Consider the following 19,225-nt stretch of genomic DNA (forward strand, 5'->3'; position numbering starts at 1 on the left):
GTCAGTATTTATACAAGGAATGAAATGGTTTCCAAAGACAAAATACACTAGGAAAGCAAATAGTAAATTATTATTTGAACAGCAGCAGAAATGAAAGGCCTTTCCACAGCAGGCGTTCTTAATCCAGCCAAATTCACAAACCTTTTTAACCTTCTGCGGGTTCTTCAAACGTCGACACTTCCTGATATCCATTTCTGTGGTGTTCACACAGCCTGGCTGAGGAGAAAAATCATGCAAATTACTAAGTGAAAATTACTCTTCCCAAATAACACCGTCAGCATTGATCTTCAGCTTTCTCATTACAGATAATGCATGAATATGACCCAGCTGGCCAGGATGTATCTGTTTTTCCAGTGAATTCTCATACAAAATGGAAAAACTTAGCTGATACTATCTAAGGATGATATGTAGAAGGCAGAATACAGTTTCTGTTTTTTTAAAATATTTATTTAAAAGGTGGGGTTGGAGGTAGGGAGAGAGTGAGCAAGCTAGCTCTTCCATCCACTGGCTCATTCTCCATATGGCCACCATAGCCAGGACTGGGGCATGAGACTGGAAATCCACTGGACCTCCTCCTTGGGTACAGGGGCCCAAATCAAATACTTGGGCCATTGTCTGTTGTCTTTCTAGATGCATTAGCAAGGAGCAGGGTTAGAAGCTGAGACCATGGCCATATGGGATGCAGTCAGAGCAGGCAGTGTCTTAACCTGCGGCAGCACAGTGCCACCCCTGGAGTGCACTATTTCCAACAGGCAGCTTAAGCGACAAGGCTCTCTGGACCCCAGCCTTGATTAGTTCACATACATAAGCCTCTGAGAAGGCTTTAATGCCAGGGAGTTATTTTTCTTTTTGCTTTTACTTTGAATCCATTTTTAGAAAGGCTCAGATAGTTTATTCAATCTTAATTCCATTCCATGGCAAGAGATGAAAGCATTGTCTGAATAACAAAACATTAGAAATAGAGTCAGACTTCCACTGATGCATTTTGTACTGGTGAATGTGTTTACTTGCTAACATGCCTTTGTGACTTCCACATTGGTACTCAGTGCATTAATGGGGAGACACAGTCATGCTTGGGCTGCCCCAGGTCTGTGTTTCCAGTTGAGGCTGAATGAGGGGACACTTGGTCCTCTTGTTCCAGGCCTCATGCTCCAAAGCATTTGACCCACACTTTCTTGCTGGCCACATTTCCTTTCCTTCTGTGCTTGCTGTGTGCCGCCCCTACATGTGGAGCTGAAGTGCTGACCCAAAGTGCAGGTGTCACACAGAGAAAACTCAGGCTGGAGAAGCCTCATCCAGTCAGCTCTGTGCTGTGGCCAGTGAGCTCAGCATTAGTGCAGCAGGAGTGTCTATAGGACCTTCAGAAAGTCTGAGAGGTGTGGACACCTTGCCTAGCTTCTAAGACACCCAGGTTCCCCATCACAGCATCTGAACTCCAGACCTGCCTGGTGTCTGGCTCCAGCCTCCTGCTGATGCAGACCCTGGGAAGCAGTAGGGCATGGTTCCAACACTTGCATTTCTGTCCACATGGGAGATCTGGATGGAGTGCCCAGCTCCTGGCTTCTGCTCCGCTCAGTCCTGGCCATTCATTGAGGACACTTGGGGAATGAACAAGCAGATGGGAGAGCTTTCTCCCACCCCAAGTTTGTCTCTCTCTCTTTCAAAGACTTTTTTTTTTTTAAAGTTTGTTGACAAAAGGGCCTGGCAGTGATTCAGTGTTAAATCTTTGCCTTGCAAGTGCTAACATCCCATATGGGCACCGATTCGTGTCCCAGCTGCTCCATGTCTGGCCCAGTTCCTGTTGTGGCCTGGAAAGGCAATAGAGGATTGCCCAAACCCTTGGGACCCTGCAGCCACGTGGGAGACCTCGAAGAGGCTCCTGCCCCTTAGCTTTGGATTGGCTCAGCTTTGGACATTGAGGCCACTTGGGGAGTAAATCAACGGATGCAAGATCTTTCTCTTTGTTTTGTCCTTCTCTCTGTAAATATGCCTTTCCAATTAAAAAAAAAAATTTTTAAAGTGTGGAAAAAAGAATTAAAGGTTAATTTTGGTGCAAATTTTTAAAATTCATGCTTAGCTTTTTCAAAACATGCATTCCCATGGACTTTTTGAAACCCCATTTATACATTCTACAGAAACACCTGTTAAACAAGGTTACTTAATAATTGGTTATAAAAAATGTAGTTTCTCCTCTGGGCATGGCATCAGTTTTCACTAACTCAGTGTCTATAGACTTATAGAACCCCCAGGTACAACAGGAATTAACTATGTTTGAATGAGGCTATCTCAAGATTCAAACAGGAGTGTAAATGGAAGAGTCAGGATTGGGAATGTAAACTTCTGGAACCTCAAAATCCCCTGGCGCAATCTCACAAGTTTTCAACTTTCCATGGACAGGTAGTTTTTAAAAGGTGGAGCCGGTATGCATTCCAGAAACCCACATGAATGCATAGAAAGGCACATTTCACAGAGCTTGAAGAATGTCTTAAGAATGAAAATATCTGGTGGTTCAAGGCAGTGTTTTCTTTCAAGAGGGAAATGAGAAAACTCAGACACACGTGCAGAAGTTTCAGGTGAATACCATCACAAAACATACTTCAAAACAGCCCTGAGAGAGGACGTGGCATGTTCTCCATATAAGGACGTGGAGGTGCCAGATACACTCAGCATTCTGACTCGCTCATTCTACAAGGCACATTGGTTTTGAATCGTCATGTTGTTTCTCAACAGGTGCAATTAGGAAGTGTGGATTAAAAATACAAAAAGAGCAGCAACCCACAACCCTAGAGAAGCGGGGACAACTGTCTCACCACTGGCCTGTGGACATCCCAGAAGGCCCGTTCTTGACTGTCCAGAATCTTCCTTTCTGTCTTGTCCTTTTTCCGGTCAATCCTGAAAGAGTGGAAAACACATAGAAGATCTTGGATTCTCTGCCCTGGCGCTCCTTGCCCCACATCCCTCTTCTTGTTTCTCAGGTTAAGCTGCACACAAGCCACGGGCATCGCAGGAGCCTCTGTTCTCTGCAGAGCTGGGACACAGGCATGTACACTTCCCTTCCAGCTCTCCACACCTGGTGAGAAAACCTGTTTCCGGGTAGATCACAGATCACCATCAACATGGAGGGAGCCTGGTAGGCCTGCAGCAAGAGCAGCAATGCAGGTGTCCAAGGGAAGCAGGAAGGCTTGGGTTATTAGGAAGTGAATTTCCCATCCTGGTGGTGACTGTGCAACAAATTTAAAGCAGGCATGTCACTGCCTACTCCCCCCACCCCCGCCCTATCAAGCGTGAGAGTTTTCTTTAGATTGATACTCAGTGGAAACATCTTCTGGATGCTGCAATTACGTGTTTAGGCATCGCTTAAAACTCCTAGCTTCCTAAAGGCAGAGTGCAGGACAAGAGCTGGAAGACACGTCACTGGCCTCAGCTGGGGGAGGCACACACTGCAGGAGGTAAATCACAAGTGAAAAAGATTGTTCATGCTCCCCTCAGGAGCGCAGGTAAGAGGTTTCATGGTTGCTGTTTCTGAATGCATGTCCTACTTTGTGCTATCTAGGTAAAAAGCAGCTTGGATTAATTGCTATGTAACTTCTGGTTCTTGCCTCTCCTGGGAACACTGTAGTTGGCTGGACTGAAATAAACCTATAATCACTCCATGACTTCCGTGATAATTACTGTGTACTCGGATGGCCCATGATTACACTGCACTCAGGGTTAATCAGAAAAGTTAATGGAGAAATACCATCCACAGACGGAATGATAACTTTCCCTTGTTCACAATGTGATGCCTGCCGTTTGATTCCAGAACAAATTGGTGCCCAGTCCCCGCCTCCTGCCCAGTGTTTCCCAGGGGTACAATTTTCCTTTGGTCCAACTGAATCCCAAACCTCTTTCCACAGCTTTCATACTTTCCCACTCTACTTCTCTGGTACCTCCCTCTGGAGTTCAGCACCCAGAGCAGGTACCTGTTTCCCTCGGGTACTGCTGGGAGCCCAAGGGGAGTCAGCAGGTGGCTGCCACTGGAAGGTAGAGAACAGACAGAGACTGTGGAGTGTGTGTGTGTGTGTGTGTGTGCGCGCACAATGGCAACTCCCCCATATTTTCAACTGTGACCAACCCTCACCCCTGCCACCCCACCCCCACCTGGGAAGATGACAGGACACCCAGAGAAATCTGTTCTTTCAGCTCAGCACACCTTTCCCCTCATCCTCTGCCCCCCTTCTGTGAGCATCCCTGGCTAAAGTAGGCTTTGTTTCCAGGAAGGACAAAGGAGTTTTGACCCCAGCAATTCTGTTCCCTGGAATAAAAGGAGTCTGATTGACAAGCTGGTAAGCTGCTGGGCTTGGGGATATGCTTTCTTCCCTTCCAGAGAAACAAAAGAATTTCTACTATGCTTGTAGGAAGAACCTGTCTCCCCAGTCTTCCTGGTTTCATCTTTTGCCCTTCGGAGGAAGCAGGACTCAACTTCCTGGCAGATTGGTAAGAAGAAAGTGAGGGTGCTTGGAGTGGCCCTGAGGATGTCATGTCCTCAGGCTCCGCATCAGCTGCCAACCCACAGTGGCTGGCTCTGCAGGGCTGGGTCCATCCACCTAGGTCCACCCCAGAAGCACAAGGATCATTCAGATCTGGGGTTGCACACCCAAGACCTGTCCTATAGCATAACTTTTAACTCAAGTAATCCTCAGATACTTCAAACTCCAACCATCTGATTGATGTGTCTCAATTTTCAAATGGTTCTATACTCAGTGGAGGGAGGGGGAGACAGGAAGGTCTACTTGCTGTTTAAACTTCTAAAAATTTTCCTCTGTAGACAAAAATCCCCAGTCCTACAGGTAAGGTGGTCCAAGCACAGAGTCAGAACTAGAAGTCTCCGGGGAAGGGGAAAGAGCTGCACCTGCTGTGCCTTCTCACTACAAGGTCCACATCTGGGAGGATCCGCACCCCTTGTCTGATGAAGCACACAGTTGTGACATAGTTTCAGGTCAACACTGGTTGTTACAAAGATGGAACTTCTCCATCCTGACTTCAGTTTCCACTGAGTGGCTCTCATGCAAGAGGAGAGAGACCCACGCCAGCCAGAAATCTCACTCTGGCAATCCTGCTCTCATGCTACCTCCAAGTTCTGGAGAGTCTTATTATCTCTCAGAAAGGGTCTCGAGGAAGTTGACCTACTTGACTTGTGCTTCTGCTTGCATGAAGATGAATTCCCACTTCCTTGCAAAGGCTCGCTGGAGTCTTGCTAAATTTTCCTAATGAGAAAGAAAAATCAACAGCAAGGCATTACTCATCGCAATTGAATACATCGACACATGAGCTTATGACAAGGCAGCCGTCCATTCTGTTTACTTCCTACACAAGAGCAGCCCCCCAGCTTTATCTTTTGGACACGAACCCAATTTGATCTTGCACCAGGCCCTACTATAGAATGTTGAACTATTAATGTTCATTTGCACATCCCTTTTGTGTGAAGTCTTTGATTCACCTCATCCCTCTCCTGGACGTATTGTATATACAACTTATTAAGAAGACCACTGAAAATTGAGAATGGTTTGAGGGTATTGGGGAGGGCTCAGTGGGAACATATACCCTGTTAGGAAGTTATGCGAGCAAGATCCACGGCTGGAGCTCACAGGGTTCGTCCTCCAGCAGGGAGCTGAGAAGCTGCAGGAGGTCTGGGCATTAGTGCTTTACAGAGTCAACCATCAGAAGTGGACTCTGTGTCTCTGTGATATTCATCAACAGAAAACCCCCAACCAGAAAGAGCCACCGAGAGTGGCTCTTCGCAGGAAAGGGGAGACCCAGTGACTCTGCAGAGAAGAGTCTCAGAAGCACGGAGCAGCAGTCGGACAGGTCCCCTAAGCATCTTCTAATTCTGAAGAACGCAAAGCTGCAGCCCACATCACACCATGTATTTTCATAGAGTTCATGCCAACACCAATTGATGTTGGTGAGTTAACGCCAGAGGAGCTCCAAATGAAGAGCCTGCCCAGGAACTCACAGCTATTACCACGGTGCAGGGTGGAACTCTTTCTAAGGCTCCATTGCTTGGACTCTGCCACTGTCTACCGGAAGCAAAGCTAGTTGTGACTAGATGTCTGGCAACTGTCACACCAAGGACTGCCAGGCAACCATCAAAAATGACAACACAGATGATTAGTACTGAGAGATTTCTAAGACATCTACATTTGATGACCCAGAGAATGAAGTGGATAACATCACTGTGTTCATGGTATGGTCCTATGATTTTTTTTTGTAAAGAATAAAATATATGTGAAGAAAACACTACAGCTACAAGTGAGGAGTTATTGGAAATGCGCCTGTAAAGTGTGCGTGAAAAAATTAGGCAAATTACAATTTTTTTTGTGCCAAAATAAGTGTATACTTCCATTTCATTTCCCCTGAATTTTTGAAGTATTCTCATATTTACAGTTTCTTAGGAGAATGACAGATACTTTCCCTTCTTTGCTGTTTAAATTTTTATTCCTTTTCAACAAGATTACATCAACAAAAAATAAGATAACCGTATTTTGGAAACATTGCCTTTTTAGTTTCTAACCATTTTATTTTCTAACATGTTAAGGCCATAGAAGAGAAAGCCAATATATGATGTATGATATATCATACTTACTGCTTCATAATCCGCCAATTCCAGTCTTGCTTTATTTTGCATTGTCCTCTTACAGAGATATATGGCTGTGGAAAGAAAAGAAAAGGTATACTATGGAAAAAGCCAGCAGTGGAATCACAAACCCAACCATCCACTGGTCTGTCCATCCAGCCATCCATCCAGCCAGTCAGTTCTTATTACGTGCCTCAGGAAGAATACATTTTTAAGTGGATGTGGTGACCCATTCCTGAGCCCTAGGGATCTTTCTGAAAGTCAGTATCTGATGGGGACACTGCAGTGCCATAATTCCACAACTCCCTCTGGCTCACTCTGCTTTATCCCAAATGGTGTCCACTCAGAGGGGATCAAGCACAAGCATGTCCATGTGACTCTAGGACCAAATCCTCAGTGGCCTCCAGAGTGAGACTGGCCTCCTTATGGTAGCAAATATGGTTCCTGATGACCCAGTCTCTGCTTGTCTCACCTGCCTTTTCTCCCCAGCTCAGGCATTTTCAGACCACCACTCCCCCACGTGTGCAGCCTTTGTTTTGAAGGCCTTAGCCCAACCTCTCTTCACTCCTCCTGCCTCCTACCTGTCTCTGAAGACCCATGGCAGGTTCCAGAGGTAGCCACACCTCTCCATCCAAGGTTAGCTTGCTTGTGCTGTACTAATATCTTGTCCCTTGCTCATCCAGGCTGAAGGCTCCTTAATGTCATCTGCCTTGTCCTACTCAGCTTTAAATGTCACTCTCACTCTTGTACTTGTCTTGAGGTGGAACAAAAGAGCACTCAAAGATGGGCCTCCTCCTCTTGGTTGTCAGGCTATTCTTCCTTTAACATGGCCTTCATCACCTCCTTTCCTCATCTCTGCTTCTCAATGTATTCCTCCTTCTACAATCTCAAGTTGAAAGGCCCAGGAAGAAGAATGGATGGAGAAATAACAGAACCACCAGGAGGAAAGTCTCAGGGTACAAATGATCAACATGCTTGACAACTTGACTACACTGGGAGCTCTCTAGCCAGCCACTTGCTAGCTTAACCAGCTCTGTCCATTAACTCTCAGAGGTTTACTGATGGCAACCTGTGACATTCTGGAACCTTGCAGCAAACAGTTCCCAGTTATCACTTATGTCAGATGTAGCTGTGACCTTAAAAACACACAAGTTCACTAAACCATAAGTCCCTGACTCAGTGTGGTTTGGCTTAAGATTCTTGGACATTATGCTGGTGTGCAGAGGATACACATTTATTAGATCATGACTTGACTTTGTGAATTTGGATCTTTTCCTGAGAAAATGGAATGTGAGCCTCTATTGTGACACTGACACCAGATGGGGTCAGTGAGTGCAGTCCCAGTGACATGGGGGAGCCTTATGTGGTCTACAGCGTGCTTTGCTCTAGGCTACAAGGATACATGGAAAATGGAGTTAAAAATTAGTTTGGTGCATACAGTGAAATCCATGTATAGGTTTTTTTTATATAATGTGAATTTCTCAAGACCCTGTATGTATGGTCCTTCATACTAGCATCTAAACCAATTCAAGTGACCACTAGGAAGGATGTGGGGCCTACCGTACACTCAGATGTTGAGTTCTCTTGGGTATTAATTCCTTACAAGTATTTGCCTCTTGCCCACCTTGCATTCCAATGTTTCCTCCGGACGAACCTAGTACCACCCACCTCAAACTCAGCACATCCCACCATGAAAAAAAATGGCACATACTTAAAACCATGTAAAGGGAACACACTTATATACTATACTTTCCACTGCACTTTAAAAATTGTATCAAAATTTCAATGCACCTAAAAAACTGATTCCATTCCACTCTTTGTGTCTGATATCATGAAATCATGTATTTTCCCTGTGTTCTCTAGAGCCAGCTTCAGCAATGGAAGTAGCCTTGGCAAGCACCACTACAGACCTCTCTTAGATGGAGAAAATAGGCCCCGAGAAGCTATTCACTAAAGCTCTAGTAACAGCTGCAGTCTCTAATAGCCTCTACAATGACATGTCACTAACTCACCCATTTACTGATCTGTGCACTTATTAAGATATTTGCCAAGCACCTCATCTGTGCCAAGGACTGTTGCAGGTGCTGTGGAAGTTACCAGATCAGCAGAGACCTCTCGTCCAGAGTTGGTTCTGTGTTAATCACTGGCCGTGGGACTCTCTAACTGGTCACTTACTGAATTCCTGACACTGCTTTACAGGGTGGGTCCTAGGACCTGCAGTCCAGTGTTTCAGGTTCCTGTTTGGCGGGTGGGAGTTCACAGTGCTCCCCCAAATTCCTGAGTCCATCTATCCTTGACTGTCAAGATCTTTAAGAAACCTGCCACACCCTGTCTATTCCACCTGCTCCATCCATCTTCGTCAACACAGAACTTGAAGTATTCAGATCCTGGACAAGCTCTCTTTCCCTCCCACATGCTACCTCCCTCAGCCTACAATGTGTGGCAGTGAGACTGGCTTACTCAACCCTATGACATAGAAATGACAACCATGTGAGGGCAAACGTTTGCTCTACTGGACTGAATTCCCAGCTTTCAGCTTTGGCCTTGGCCCAGCTTGGGCTTCTGTAGGTGTTTGAAGAGCAGAAACAGCAGATGAGAGCTAGATGGCCCATCATCTTTTTCTGGTAGTCATAAGTAAATAGTTAAACAAATATGCACAGAGTAAGTGATCGGTAATTGCTAAATGAAAGTTTCTGATAATTTATCAGTTCACATCATTTCTGTTCTGAATTCTTTTTTTGGCTTTTCAAATGCATGCCTATTTGAAAGGCAGAGTGATTAGAGAGACAGACACACCTTCCATCTGTTGTTTCACGGCTCCCAAGTGCCCATAACAGCCAAGGTTGTAAAGACAGGAACTCCTATCTCAGTGTTCTATGTGGGTGACATGGGCCCAAGCACTTTGGCCATCTTCCAAGCTGTCCCAATTAACAGGGAGTTGGATTGGAAGGACAGCAATCGGGATCCCAAATAGTACTTAAATATGGGATGTTGGTGTTGTAGGTGGCGACCTCACCTTCTGCAGTACAGCGTTGGTCCCCCGAGTTCTGACACCCTGTTTCCTCTCTCTTCTGGTGACAAGGACACCACAGTAGTCTCAGGTCAGTGATATTGACCAGCATCCCACTGTCAATCACACTAGCCACATCCCTGCAATCACACACCATCTATGAGGTGCCACACACCAAGCCTAACTCGGTGTTCATTATGCTAAGCAACTCAAGGAGACAAGGGCTATTAATTCTGATTGCTGTATGAGGGTCCTGAGGAACAGAGCAATAACATCACTTGCCCAGATCCTTCAGGTGGTGGGGCTAGTGGGCCCTGGCTCACTGGGTGCCAGGATCCTTCTGGGTGAACACCAATGAATGATCAAACTGCTCAGCACAGATTGCAAAAGGATTCTGATGGCTATAAATGGAGGAATGGGAATTCAAAGTAATTTTGCTTTAACAAGCACTTAAACTGTCACTTCTACCCCTCTACTTGCTATGCATTAAAACTTCGAAATGGAGAAAATTGTCAAAGAAGGAACATGCCGCCCTTTTATCCTCAGGGTAAGATGGCCTGAGTGTAAGTGGAGTCATAGTTCCAACCTTCCTAGGCCTTGACATCAGTTCTCGCCTTTTTCTACACACTGCGGGGCTTGGAGACAGTGATTTACTTATGCCCAGGGTCATGTGGCTGTCTCCAGAGAATTGGGCTAGGATGATTCAGAGACCGACGGGCCCCTGGGAGGGCAGCTGCCAGCCCTACAGCCCTGGTTTTATGAACATCAAGAGAGGCTTCTGCTCTGAGCTGGAATCCTTGCTGGACCAGCTCCTTACATCACTCAGGGCGCAGCATATCAAAGGGGCCCTCTGCAGTGCCTGGGGACTGCCAAGCACTCAGCCCCAGTGCCTTGTCCTGCTCTGTCCTGCCAGCTGGGGGCAACTGCAGGCTTAACAGACAGCACTTCACTTGCCCTCTGTCCTCAGGACTGCCCCCAGCTGTTGGCGTCCCCTCCCTCAGCCACACAGCCAAGGTAGCAAGGACAGCAGGCAAAGGGGCTACAGCTGTAATGACCTCCAAGTGCATCAGGCAGAGAACCATGAAGGCAGCAGGTGCATCAGAGCCATATGGCTTGGACTTCACATTCTGCTGTCTCTAGCAAGGGTCTGATAATTACCATCAAGAAAGCGCCAGAGCAACTGGTAAGTATTTCCTGAGTGTCAGCGATGCCCTGGGGAATACAAGAATAAAACAAGAGCTTTGTTGCATCCCCTGGGTCTTACAACAAGCGTGCATCTGGACACGCATGACTGATAGAGTGCCTGACCTCTGTAGGCCCCGGGCTGCTTGTCTCCACACATAGGGATTCCAGAACTTTCCAGAAGAACTGACACATACAAATCTTCAAGAGTCTCTATCGAGGGTCAATGGCCAAAGCCTAGTTCCTGGCACAGCTCCCTTGCTTGCCCATTGTACAGCTGCATCTGTGTTTTCATTTTCCCAGTCTGGAGTGAACTCTTGCACTCCCCTTCCTAGGCTGTCTCCCTAACCTGCCATGATCAGAACCACCCAAGAATTCTTAGTAAGTTTTGGCAAGAAGAGAGGGCCAAGTGGTCTCTTCATGGAGCTCTTCCTGAAAGGAGAAGTCCAAAGCTGTCATCCTGTTATATTGCTCAGGGATACCAGCTGTGCACAGCCCGCCAGCATAAACACCTTGACCACCTTCGGTGAAACTTCTCCTTGCCCTGCCCTTCCCCAGAACCACATGCTAGTGTGTTCTGCAGTCCTTCTTTAATATAATGGAACAGGGAGTTTATCAGTAGTAGGAAACAGGACTAAGAAGGGTGAAGATCCCCCCACAGTCTGCTGCCTGCCACCCCTCCCATGCAACATGGTCACCCGGACACCAAGCATCTGGTGACCATATGCTCAGGAGTGACCTGAAATGCAGGCTATAACTTAATTTCTCACCATAGTCAGTGTTTTCTGGTTCCCAGCAGTTCGAAGGCCAGAAGTAAGGAGCCTGCAAAACAGCACAGGGTGTCAGGGCTCAGGCACCCCTGTACCCAGTGAGGTCCCCCTCCCCAAGGACGCTCCCCATCTATGTCTTATTCATGCTACACCCGCTCTCACCTGTTCTTGAACACAGTCGAGTCTGGTCAACACCTTATTATAGGTACTGAGAACCAGAATCTCAGGTAAGCAACATAGATGCAAAAATTAGAAAGTTTATGAAGCAAACATTTCTTATCCTAGACAACAGAAGTCTAGAACTATAGAAGTTGGACTGGTGTAGTTTGCTCAGAGCCTAAGTTCCATTTTTCTCTTCAATCCTGTCTTGAAAACTTCTGATTCCCAACATCATAGTTTAAACCCAGACACAGCCCTAATCCTTTCCTCCAGCTCCCTGTAGGTAGGATTTGGGAGACGGTGTGGGAAATGGGTGTAGAGAAAAATGAAATGGCAAAGAGATACTTCTCCAGAGAGGCCACATGATGTAGCAGGAAGACCAAGGATTGTGCTTGAGGCTCACCTGACTCCTACAGTTACTGATGCCACACTAATTCTCTGAGCATCTCAACTTCCTTGTACAAATGGGTGGCACACACCTCCTGAAAGTTTGTTCTTCCTAAGAAGTGAATAAATAAGTGCAATGTGGCTGTTATGGTCACAATGTACGTTTTTGCCCCCAAATTAATGTTGAAATGTTAATTCAGAGGAGATATGGTGTTAGAAGGTGGGATCTTTGACAGGTAATTAGGTCCAGGGGGTGGAGCCCTCAAGGATGGAATTATTACCATTCTTGTTGAGGTCTGGTACAGAACTCTTGCTCTTTCAGCAAGGACAGTTAGAAGGCACCAAAGGGCAGACCTTATCCAGACTCAACCTTTGACTTGACTTCAGAACTGGCATTAAAAGCTCCCCAGTTTATGGTATTCTGTTAAGGCAGCCTGAAAATGTGGAGAGAGTACTCAGTAACAGCAACATGTCCCTGAGGACCTGAGACTATTTTTAAATGGCTCAACCAAAGACTCAATTAAAAGTTCCTATGGTTTTCCCAGACCTGGCCAAGGAGGGTATTGCCCCTTAAGTACATCTGGGTCTGCTTGAGGTAGTTGGAATCTGCAGTCAGATCACCAGGGAACAAGAACAGGGTCCTTCAGCAACAGGAGCCAGCAGACCTACCTGGAAGCGGTAAAAGGTCCCGTCATCCTTCATGGTGAGCACGTGGTCCGAGATGGGAAAGATGTAGCCCTGGGCAGCTATGAGGCTTCCCAGGTGTATTGCTTCAACTGCAGGCACACAGCAAATAGGAAAGAAGCACAGAGAATGAGACACTTTGAAATCCACGCCTACGAGTCTTCACAAGGTAATGAAAAGTGGGAATTACAACAGGACTACACTTGAATTTCAAAAACTTTTGTACCATAATAAACTCATCTTTTCATTCTGCTTTCCATGAACTTCCTGAAGTATCCTTATAAGATCATAAATAATGTTCACAATATAATGACTGTTTTAGAAATCATGGTCATTAGACAGGAAAAGCTACACACAATGGGGAGAAGTGCTACTCAGTTTGGCCTTATAACCAAAGGAAATGTTGACTCTGAAGAAATGTAACCAAATGGGTAGATACTTTCCCAGTTCAAAATTGTACAACTGGAAATCCAGGCCACATAGCAGAAGCAGAGATGGTTGATTTGAGTTCTGTACCTTAAGAGGGCCAGCATTATTATATTCTTTCCCATTCGGTTAGGAACTTGACCACAGTTAAGAACTGTGCCCAGTACTGAGTGGCTATTCATCAAGGTGCACAAAAGGTGACGACCATGTCCATGGATGACCTCATCTTCTGGCAACTGTATTTAATAGAAGTGCATGTAAATAATCTTGTTTCACAGTCGGGGGAGATGAGGAGTGTCAGGGCCTAAAGGACATGCAGGGCCAAACAGACACACCGACCCCAGCAGTGAGTGACAGCAGAAGGCAGAGAGCAGGGGAGCAGGTACAGGATACCAAAAAATCCTCAAAATGTGTAACAGGTGGGAGCCACTTCATTTGGAGCAAATACATCTAATAAGCTAACTGTGCCCATCAAGAACATCAGAGTCCATTCGTGGATCTTTATGAACATGACTTTCCAGCACTGAGAGCCCTCAGGCAGGACGAGAGAGCACCATCCATTCAGAGAGGTGTCAACCAACAGCATGTGCATAACAAGATCTGTTCATCTAGAATTTTCATTTTTCTGGACCCCTCCCCTGTTTCCTAATTATGCCGAAAATAAATGTTCCTGTTTTTTTCCAGATGTATTTGGAAACTTTCACTGGCCAGGGTTTTGTGGTTATTTAAGGTTTGCTCTAATTGAAATGCACAATTAAAGGTGAGGGGGAAAAAAATCATTCCTTTACTTCTTGCAGAAGCAGAAAACAAAAGGAGTCTGAGCAAATAATTAAACATCGGAATGGTGGATTGGGAATCTAATTTTGAGAGCTGCCGTTCAATGACAGGGTCACACCTTAATCTTTAATTGCCACTGCTAATGGGAACTCATTTCACAGGCAGTTGTATCGGCCTTCTACATAGTCACTCATTTCCTCACAGGGTGGTTTAAGTTTAAAGAGTGCTATTTAGGGGACCTGAAGAATTCTATCTGTAAATAGAGCAATCCTCAACCTGGAATTTACAAGGATAAATTCAGTTCCTAGGAGGGCAGGAAAACCCAATTTAGAACTGGGTTAGGTGGGGGTCAAGGGTCAAGTACCTGGGTCCTCGATGGAAAGGTTCTTCATCAGCCACTGGACAACATCAGTACCTGCAACAACAAAGCAATTTCAGCTGAAGACCTCCAAGGGGATTAAGCCTGTGGCAGAAAGTCCCTTTCCCTGATGGAATCCCAGTTTCAGCCAGGATACAGCCAGCCAGTCGGACCATCTGATGCTCCCATTTGGCAGTCCACAGCCACGGTTCCATCCCTTTCCAGAAACCAGTCACTTCTGCTGACGCAGGTGGATCAGACATGCATGTCTGTAGTACGCGTCTTTCCTGGATTTCCCAAGAATAAAGATTTCTGCTCTGTCATACCTAGTCTTGAAGAAAGAGCACATCACCTCTCCAACCTTCCTGGCAGGTGACTTATCTATTGTGGCCTGGACCATGTGCTGAATGAATATAATGTATGGATGCATGAATTTCCCCATTGGCCAGCCTGTGTCAACACATTCTTTCATTTTCCCCCAACACAGCCTTGCCTTCCAACCTTCTCCTTCGGGTGCCTTACCAACCAACCAAGGTCCAATGTCCCCGCAAGGTAGTCATTGGGTTATCTGTACAGTCCTTTCTGGTGGGTGGCCTGTGCCTGGACCCCTCAGCCGTTCCCTCCTGTGATAGGAGCTCCAGTTCTCCACTGCTGTGAGGTACACCGTCCTTCACCTGGGCTCCCTTCTGTTGGCCTCCTTTTGGGAATGTGGCCCCCAATATCCCATGTTCTCAGAGCAACACAGCTCACACAGGAGAAGAGGCCAATTTTCTGGAAGGTACTGAAGGGTTGGTGAAGTCACCTTTGGCCTTCAAAGATCTCAACTTAAACCAGTAGAGAACACTGGAGGTGGATGTGGCACCTTGGGAAGGAATGCTTGTGTGGCAGCTACCTTGAAAGGGAGGCATTTCTAGATATCCAGTGAGGAGGGGTTCTGGGTCCAAGGCTCAGGAGTGAGGGAGAGAGAGCTAGCCAGGAGCCTTGGGCTAGATTCCCAGTGGAAGGACTGCAGATCCAGTATGGGGCTTAATGAGAAAAGCCTTGTTTCCAGAAAGGAAATTTCCAAGATATGGCATAGGTGCAGGTTGGAGAAGCTGAACATTTTTTTTTCTCTGCGGATCCCTGGAAGGTTCTGGTTTATCTCTTCCTGGCCCACTCCCCAAGCCCCCTCACCACTGACAACTCAATTCCCCCACGTTTCAACCTTAAAAGCAACACTTCCTAGCTCCTCCGCCTCCCCTGCTCCCAAATCCAAACCACTCTTCTTTATTCATATTCATGGAGCCCAGAGAGTGAGTTTGTGTGTGTGTGTGTGTGTGTGTGTGTGTGTGTGTGGTATTCATTACCTCTAAATTATACAAGTTCAACATTTGTCCTAGGAAATGAAGAACAAAGCAGAAATCAAACAAGCACAGCAATCCCAAGTTGGGGATAGGGGAGAGACTTCTTTAACCTGTTTTTTTCCTCAAAAGAAAAATAGTTCCTTCCTGTGGGTTGCCTAGAAACGGGGAGCTTTCCAGGCTGGCTTGGAGCTCCCCAGGGCAAGCGGATTATCTTTCTGCTGAGCTTGCTAAACCATTATTTATCACCTGCCAAGATTGATTACTCACCCTGGGACAATGACAGCCCTTCCTTTCCCCTGTTAATTACTGTCATCATTAATATCCATGTCACTAATTAGTATTCATTCACATTGGAACTCCTTCCTCACTATCATATCCGCTTCCCCCTGGGCCAGCCCCAGCCCCATTGTCTGGGTTTCTAGCCCCGTGGGCTTCATGGCCTCGGGCTCCAGCTGCATTGTTCAGCCCTGGTTTGCATGCACAGAGCTGAGGGCTGCACAGAAGCACTTCAGTCTGAAGAATGGAAAGTCATGACAGCCCTTTTCCTTTTCCCCCTGGTACCATGGAGATGGTAGATATGGGTTCATCGCAGCCACCTTGACTATAGCTGTCTTGTCTAGGGACCAATATGACTATCTTTGAGGCTCAGGGTAGGGCTGAGCTATATGCGCTTGGCTATTCTGGCTAGTCTGACAGGTAGGTAATCATGCTGCAGGAGTGTGTAGCCCTCTTGCAGTCTCAGAAAGACATTCCCTGGCCACCGCTGGGAGCACGTGGCAAGCACGCCTCCACCTAGTGACAGCTGGCCCTAGTCCATGTCTCAGGGCTGGGGTACTTCAGGCTGCCTTGGACTAATCCAGCACTGGGCAGGCTCCAGCCTCACAGTAGGAAGCAAAGGGTTTTGTGTGCAGCAGGGGCAGGACACTGTCTTCACATCTGCCCTTTGGAGATCCACAATGGCGAGATCTTTGTTTTTCTTTCCTTTCTTCCTCTTCCCTCCTGTGCCACCAACACCCCGGCCCTCATTCCATCATTTTTCCCTGTATTTTCCATAACATTTGAGAGCAGTCATTTCCTGTTCTATTGAAAATTAATTGCTATCACTCTTGCATTCAGAACCCATTACTTAGTCCAGTGGCCTGCTTATAGAAGCCCAACATCAACATGGACGCAGGGCAGACCAGGTTCCTTCCCAAAGCTCCCCAAATGCTTGGGTAAAAGCCTTCTTAAGACTGATTTTCCAGGCATTTCCAGAAAAATGCACTGTAGGACCCTTGAAAGACCAAGCCCCTTCACATGTCTGTTGGTTATTCAAGTAGGTAACTATTACTGCACTTAGGGGAAATGTTTCTATACTGGCTGTAATATGTACAAGAATACTGCAAAGATGGAAATGAAGGAAGTTTATTCTGGTGCAAAATTATTTTGGAATCTGGGTGTTCTCATAGACACATTTTCTAAGAACTTCTTGAAAAATACTCCCTGTATGCATACATTTCAATTTTGTTTTGCACCAAACAAATCTATCCTTTATTTATTTGGAAGTCAGTTACAGAGAGAGAGGGAAAGACAGAGAGACAGAGAGACACAACTTCCATCTGATGGTTCACTCCCCCAGTGGCCCCAATAACCTGGCAGGATCACACTGAAGCCAGAAACCATGTTTAGTCTGAGTCTCTCATGTGGGTGTAGGGCCCAGGCACTAGGGCAACCCTACATTGCTTTTCCAGGAGTCTTAGCAGAGAGCTGGATCAGAAGTGAAACAAGCCAGGAGTTGAACTGGTACCTGTAAGGAATATCAGCACTAAAGGTGGTGGTTTAACCCACCGTGCCATGGCAGTGGCCCCTAAATCTATTTTGAGATCAATTCACACATTCTCCACCAGGATTCTGAATAATTATCATTTACTCATGCAAAAATCTATTTATCAAACGTCTGCTGTGTGTACACAAAAGCATGCTGAGTGTCATGACAATGTCACAAAACCTAAAAATTTATATTCAATAAATGACATATAGATCTATTCAGTGATGAAGAAAGGTGCCGGAAGGGTATTTAAATTGTTCACTTCAGGTTATCTGGAGGAGAAAGGAACTGCTCCATCACAGGAAATGTCTACTGCTAACATTTCTGCACTTGAACTCTAGGAAACATCCGTGTAATTAATACTTCCACAAGGAGAAAAACACTTCCTGTTTGAAACTGCAGAGAGGGACACTGTGGCCTCAGGAAGCTGGGTGGCATCTTCTGCTATCTGGAAGGACAGGGACAAAGGGGGCTCCCTTCTCTCAGCTGCCTCTGTCCTGAGATAAACAGGAGATACTTAACCGTTGGCCTGAAGTCGGCCACTTCGGTCAGTGCTCACCCTTCGAACTGCAGGGTGGGCTTCTGCAGACATGAATAGGGCCATCCACTCAGTTCGAGAGCCAGGGTGCTTGTCTGCACCTTCCCTGAGCTTTAAAATTTTTTTCTTTGGTTAGAGTAAAATCCAGTGATCTCTTCCTGGAGACTTCTTGTGTTGTATTAACTCTGGGTTGAGATGTGCCCACGGTGAGTAGGCTGGAAAGACCTTCCCATATCCAGGGTGGCTTTGTTTGTGGTTTGGAGGGGGGATCCTTACAAGCTTCTAGGCTTTGTTGGCAGGTGTCATCCCCTGTGAAGATATGGCATTTCACAGGAATGCTTCCTTCTCATTAGTAAATCAGAACCCAAGGAAATCTTAGGCAGACACGCTTCCTGCATCTTCACATAACAGGGATGGGAGCCCAAATTGGCCTGTGAAGAGTTGATAAAAGGCTGTTCCAATAACTTCTGAGTTTCATGCTGCCTGAAATTTAACAGATCACCTATCACTGTACTGCTGGCTAATGCAAAGCATAAGTTAATTTTCTACCCTCATTTTCTCTTGAGTCCAGTAAGAGAGAAGGTGGGTCTGGTGTTGGCGCTTACCTAACTCCCCAGTGAAGGTTATGCCTCAACCTGACACTGGATTTTCATTCAGCTGCCAAGTTTTCCATTCTGACTCAAACACAGGTGCCATGCATGGGTCTGTGCTTAGCAAGGGCAGTGACATTTTCAAGTGCCTGCTGTGTACTAGGGCAGAGATGTGCACGTGACTTGATGAACACGTCACCAGGATCATAATTACATGTAACATGAGTGAGCATTCCCCTTTTCATTACATCAATTACAGGGAGGGTTGGAATCCAGGAAATCTCATTGCAAATGTTATTCCCACTGCCTCGTCTTGCCTTTCTTATCTCTAACTTTTCAGCAAGAATATTGGAAAAATAATTGGAAAATGTATTTTGCATTCAATTTTTCTTCAGAGGCATTCATTCAGCAAGAACTATCTCTAGTATTGTTGGTTAATGAACTAATCATTGATGGGACACTTTGATATTCTAGCTTTGGAATAACCCTGAGATGGCAACAGATCATTTCCATGGTGCCAGCTTCAACACAGGAAGCAATGTTCAAGTGGGCTCTGGAGGGCGGCCACAGCAAACACC

At 46.1% G+C, this 19,225-nt stretch overlaps 1 protein-coding gene across 6 annotated transcripts in view; it reads right to left on the minus strand.

Moving 5' to 3' along the window:
* RGS6 (regulator of G protein signaling 6) overlaps positions 1 to 19,225 on the minus strand; it is a 461,403-nt gene that overhangs the window by 75,142 nt on the left and 367,036 nt on the right. For all 6 annotated transcript variants that reach the window (XM_058655286.1, XM_058655288.1, XM_058655287.1 and 3 more), the window contains exons 4-10: positions 14,376 to 14,426; positions 12,794 to 12,900; positions 11,579 to 11,630; positions 6,626 to 6,690; positions 5,170 to 5,246; positions 2,811 to 2,892; positions 142 to 216 (exon numbers count right to left, since the gene is read on the minus strand). In XM_058655286.1, coding sequence (XP_058511269.1) covers positions 142 to 216; positions 2,811 to 2,892; positions 5,170 to 5,246; positions 6,626 to 6,690; positions 11,579 to 11,630; positions 12,794 to 12,900; positions 14,376 to 14,426 — 509 coding nt within the window. The remainder of the gene's footprint in view (positions 1 to 141; positions 217 to 2,810; positions 2,893 to 5,169; positions 5,247 to 6,625; positions 6,691 to 11,578; positions 11,631 to 12,793; positions 12,901 to 14,375; positions 14,427 to 19,225) is intronic.

This window comes from Ochotona princeps, chromosome 26, assembly GCF_030435755.1.
Source record: "Ochotona princeps isolate mOchPri1 chromosome 26, mOchPri1.hap1, whole genome shotgun sequence".
NCBI classification, from domain to species: domain Eukaryota; kingdom Metazoa; phylum Chordata; class Mammalia; order Lagomorpha; family Ochotonidae; genus Ochotona; species Ochotona princeps.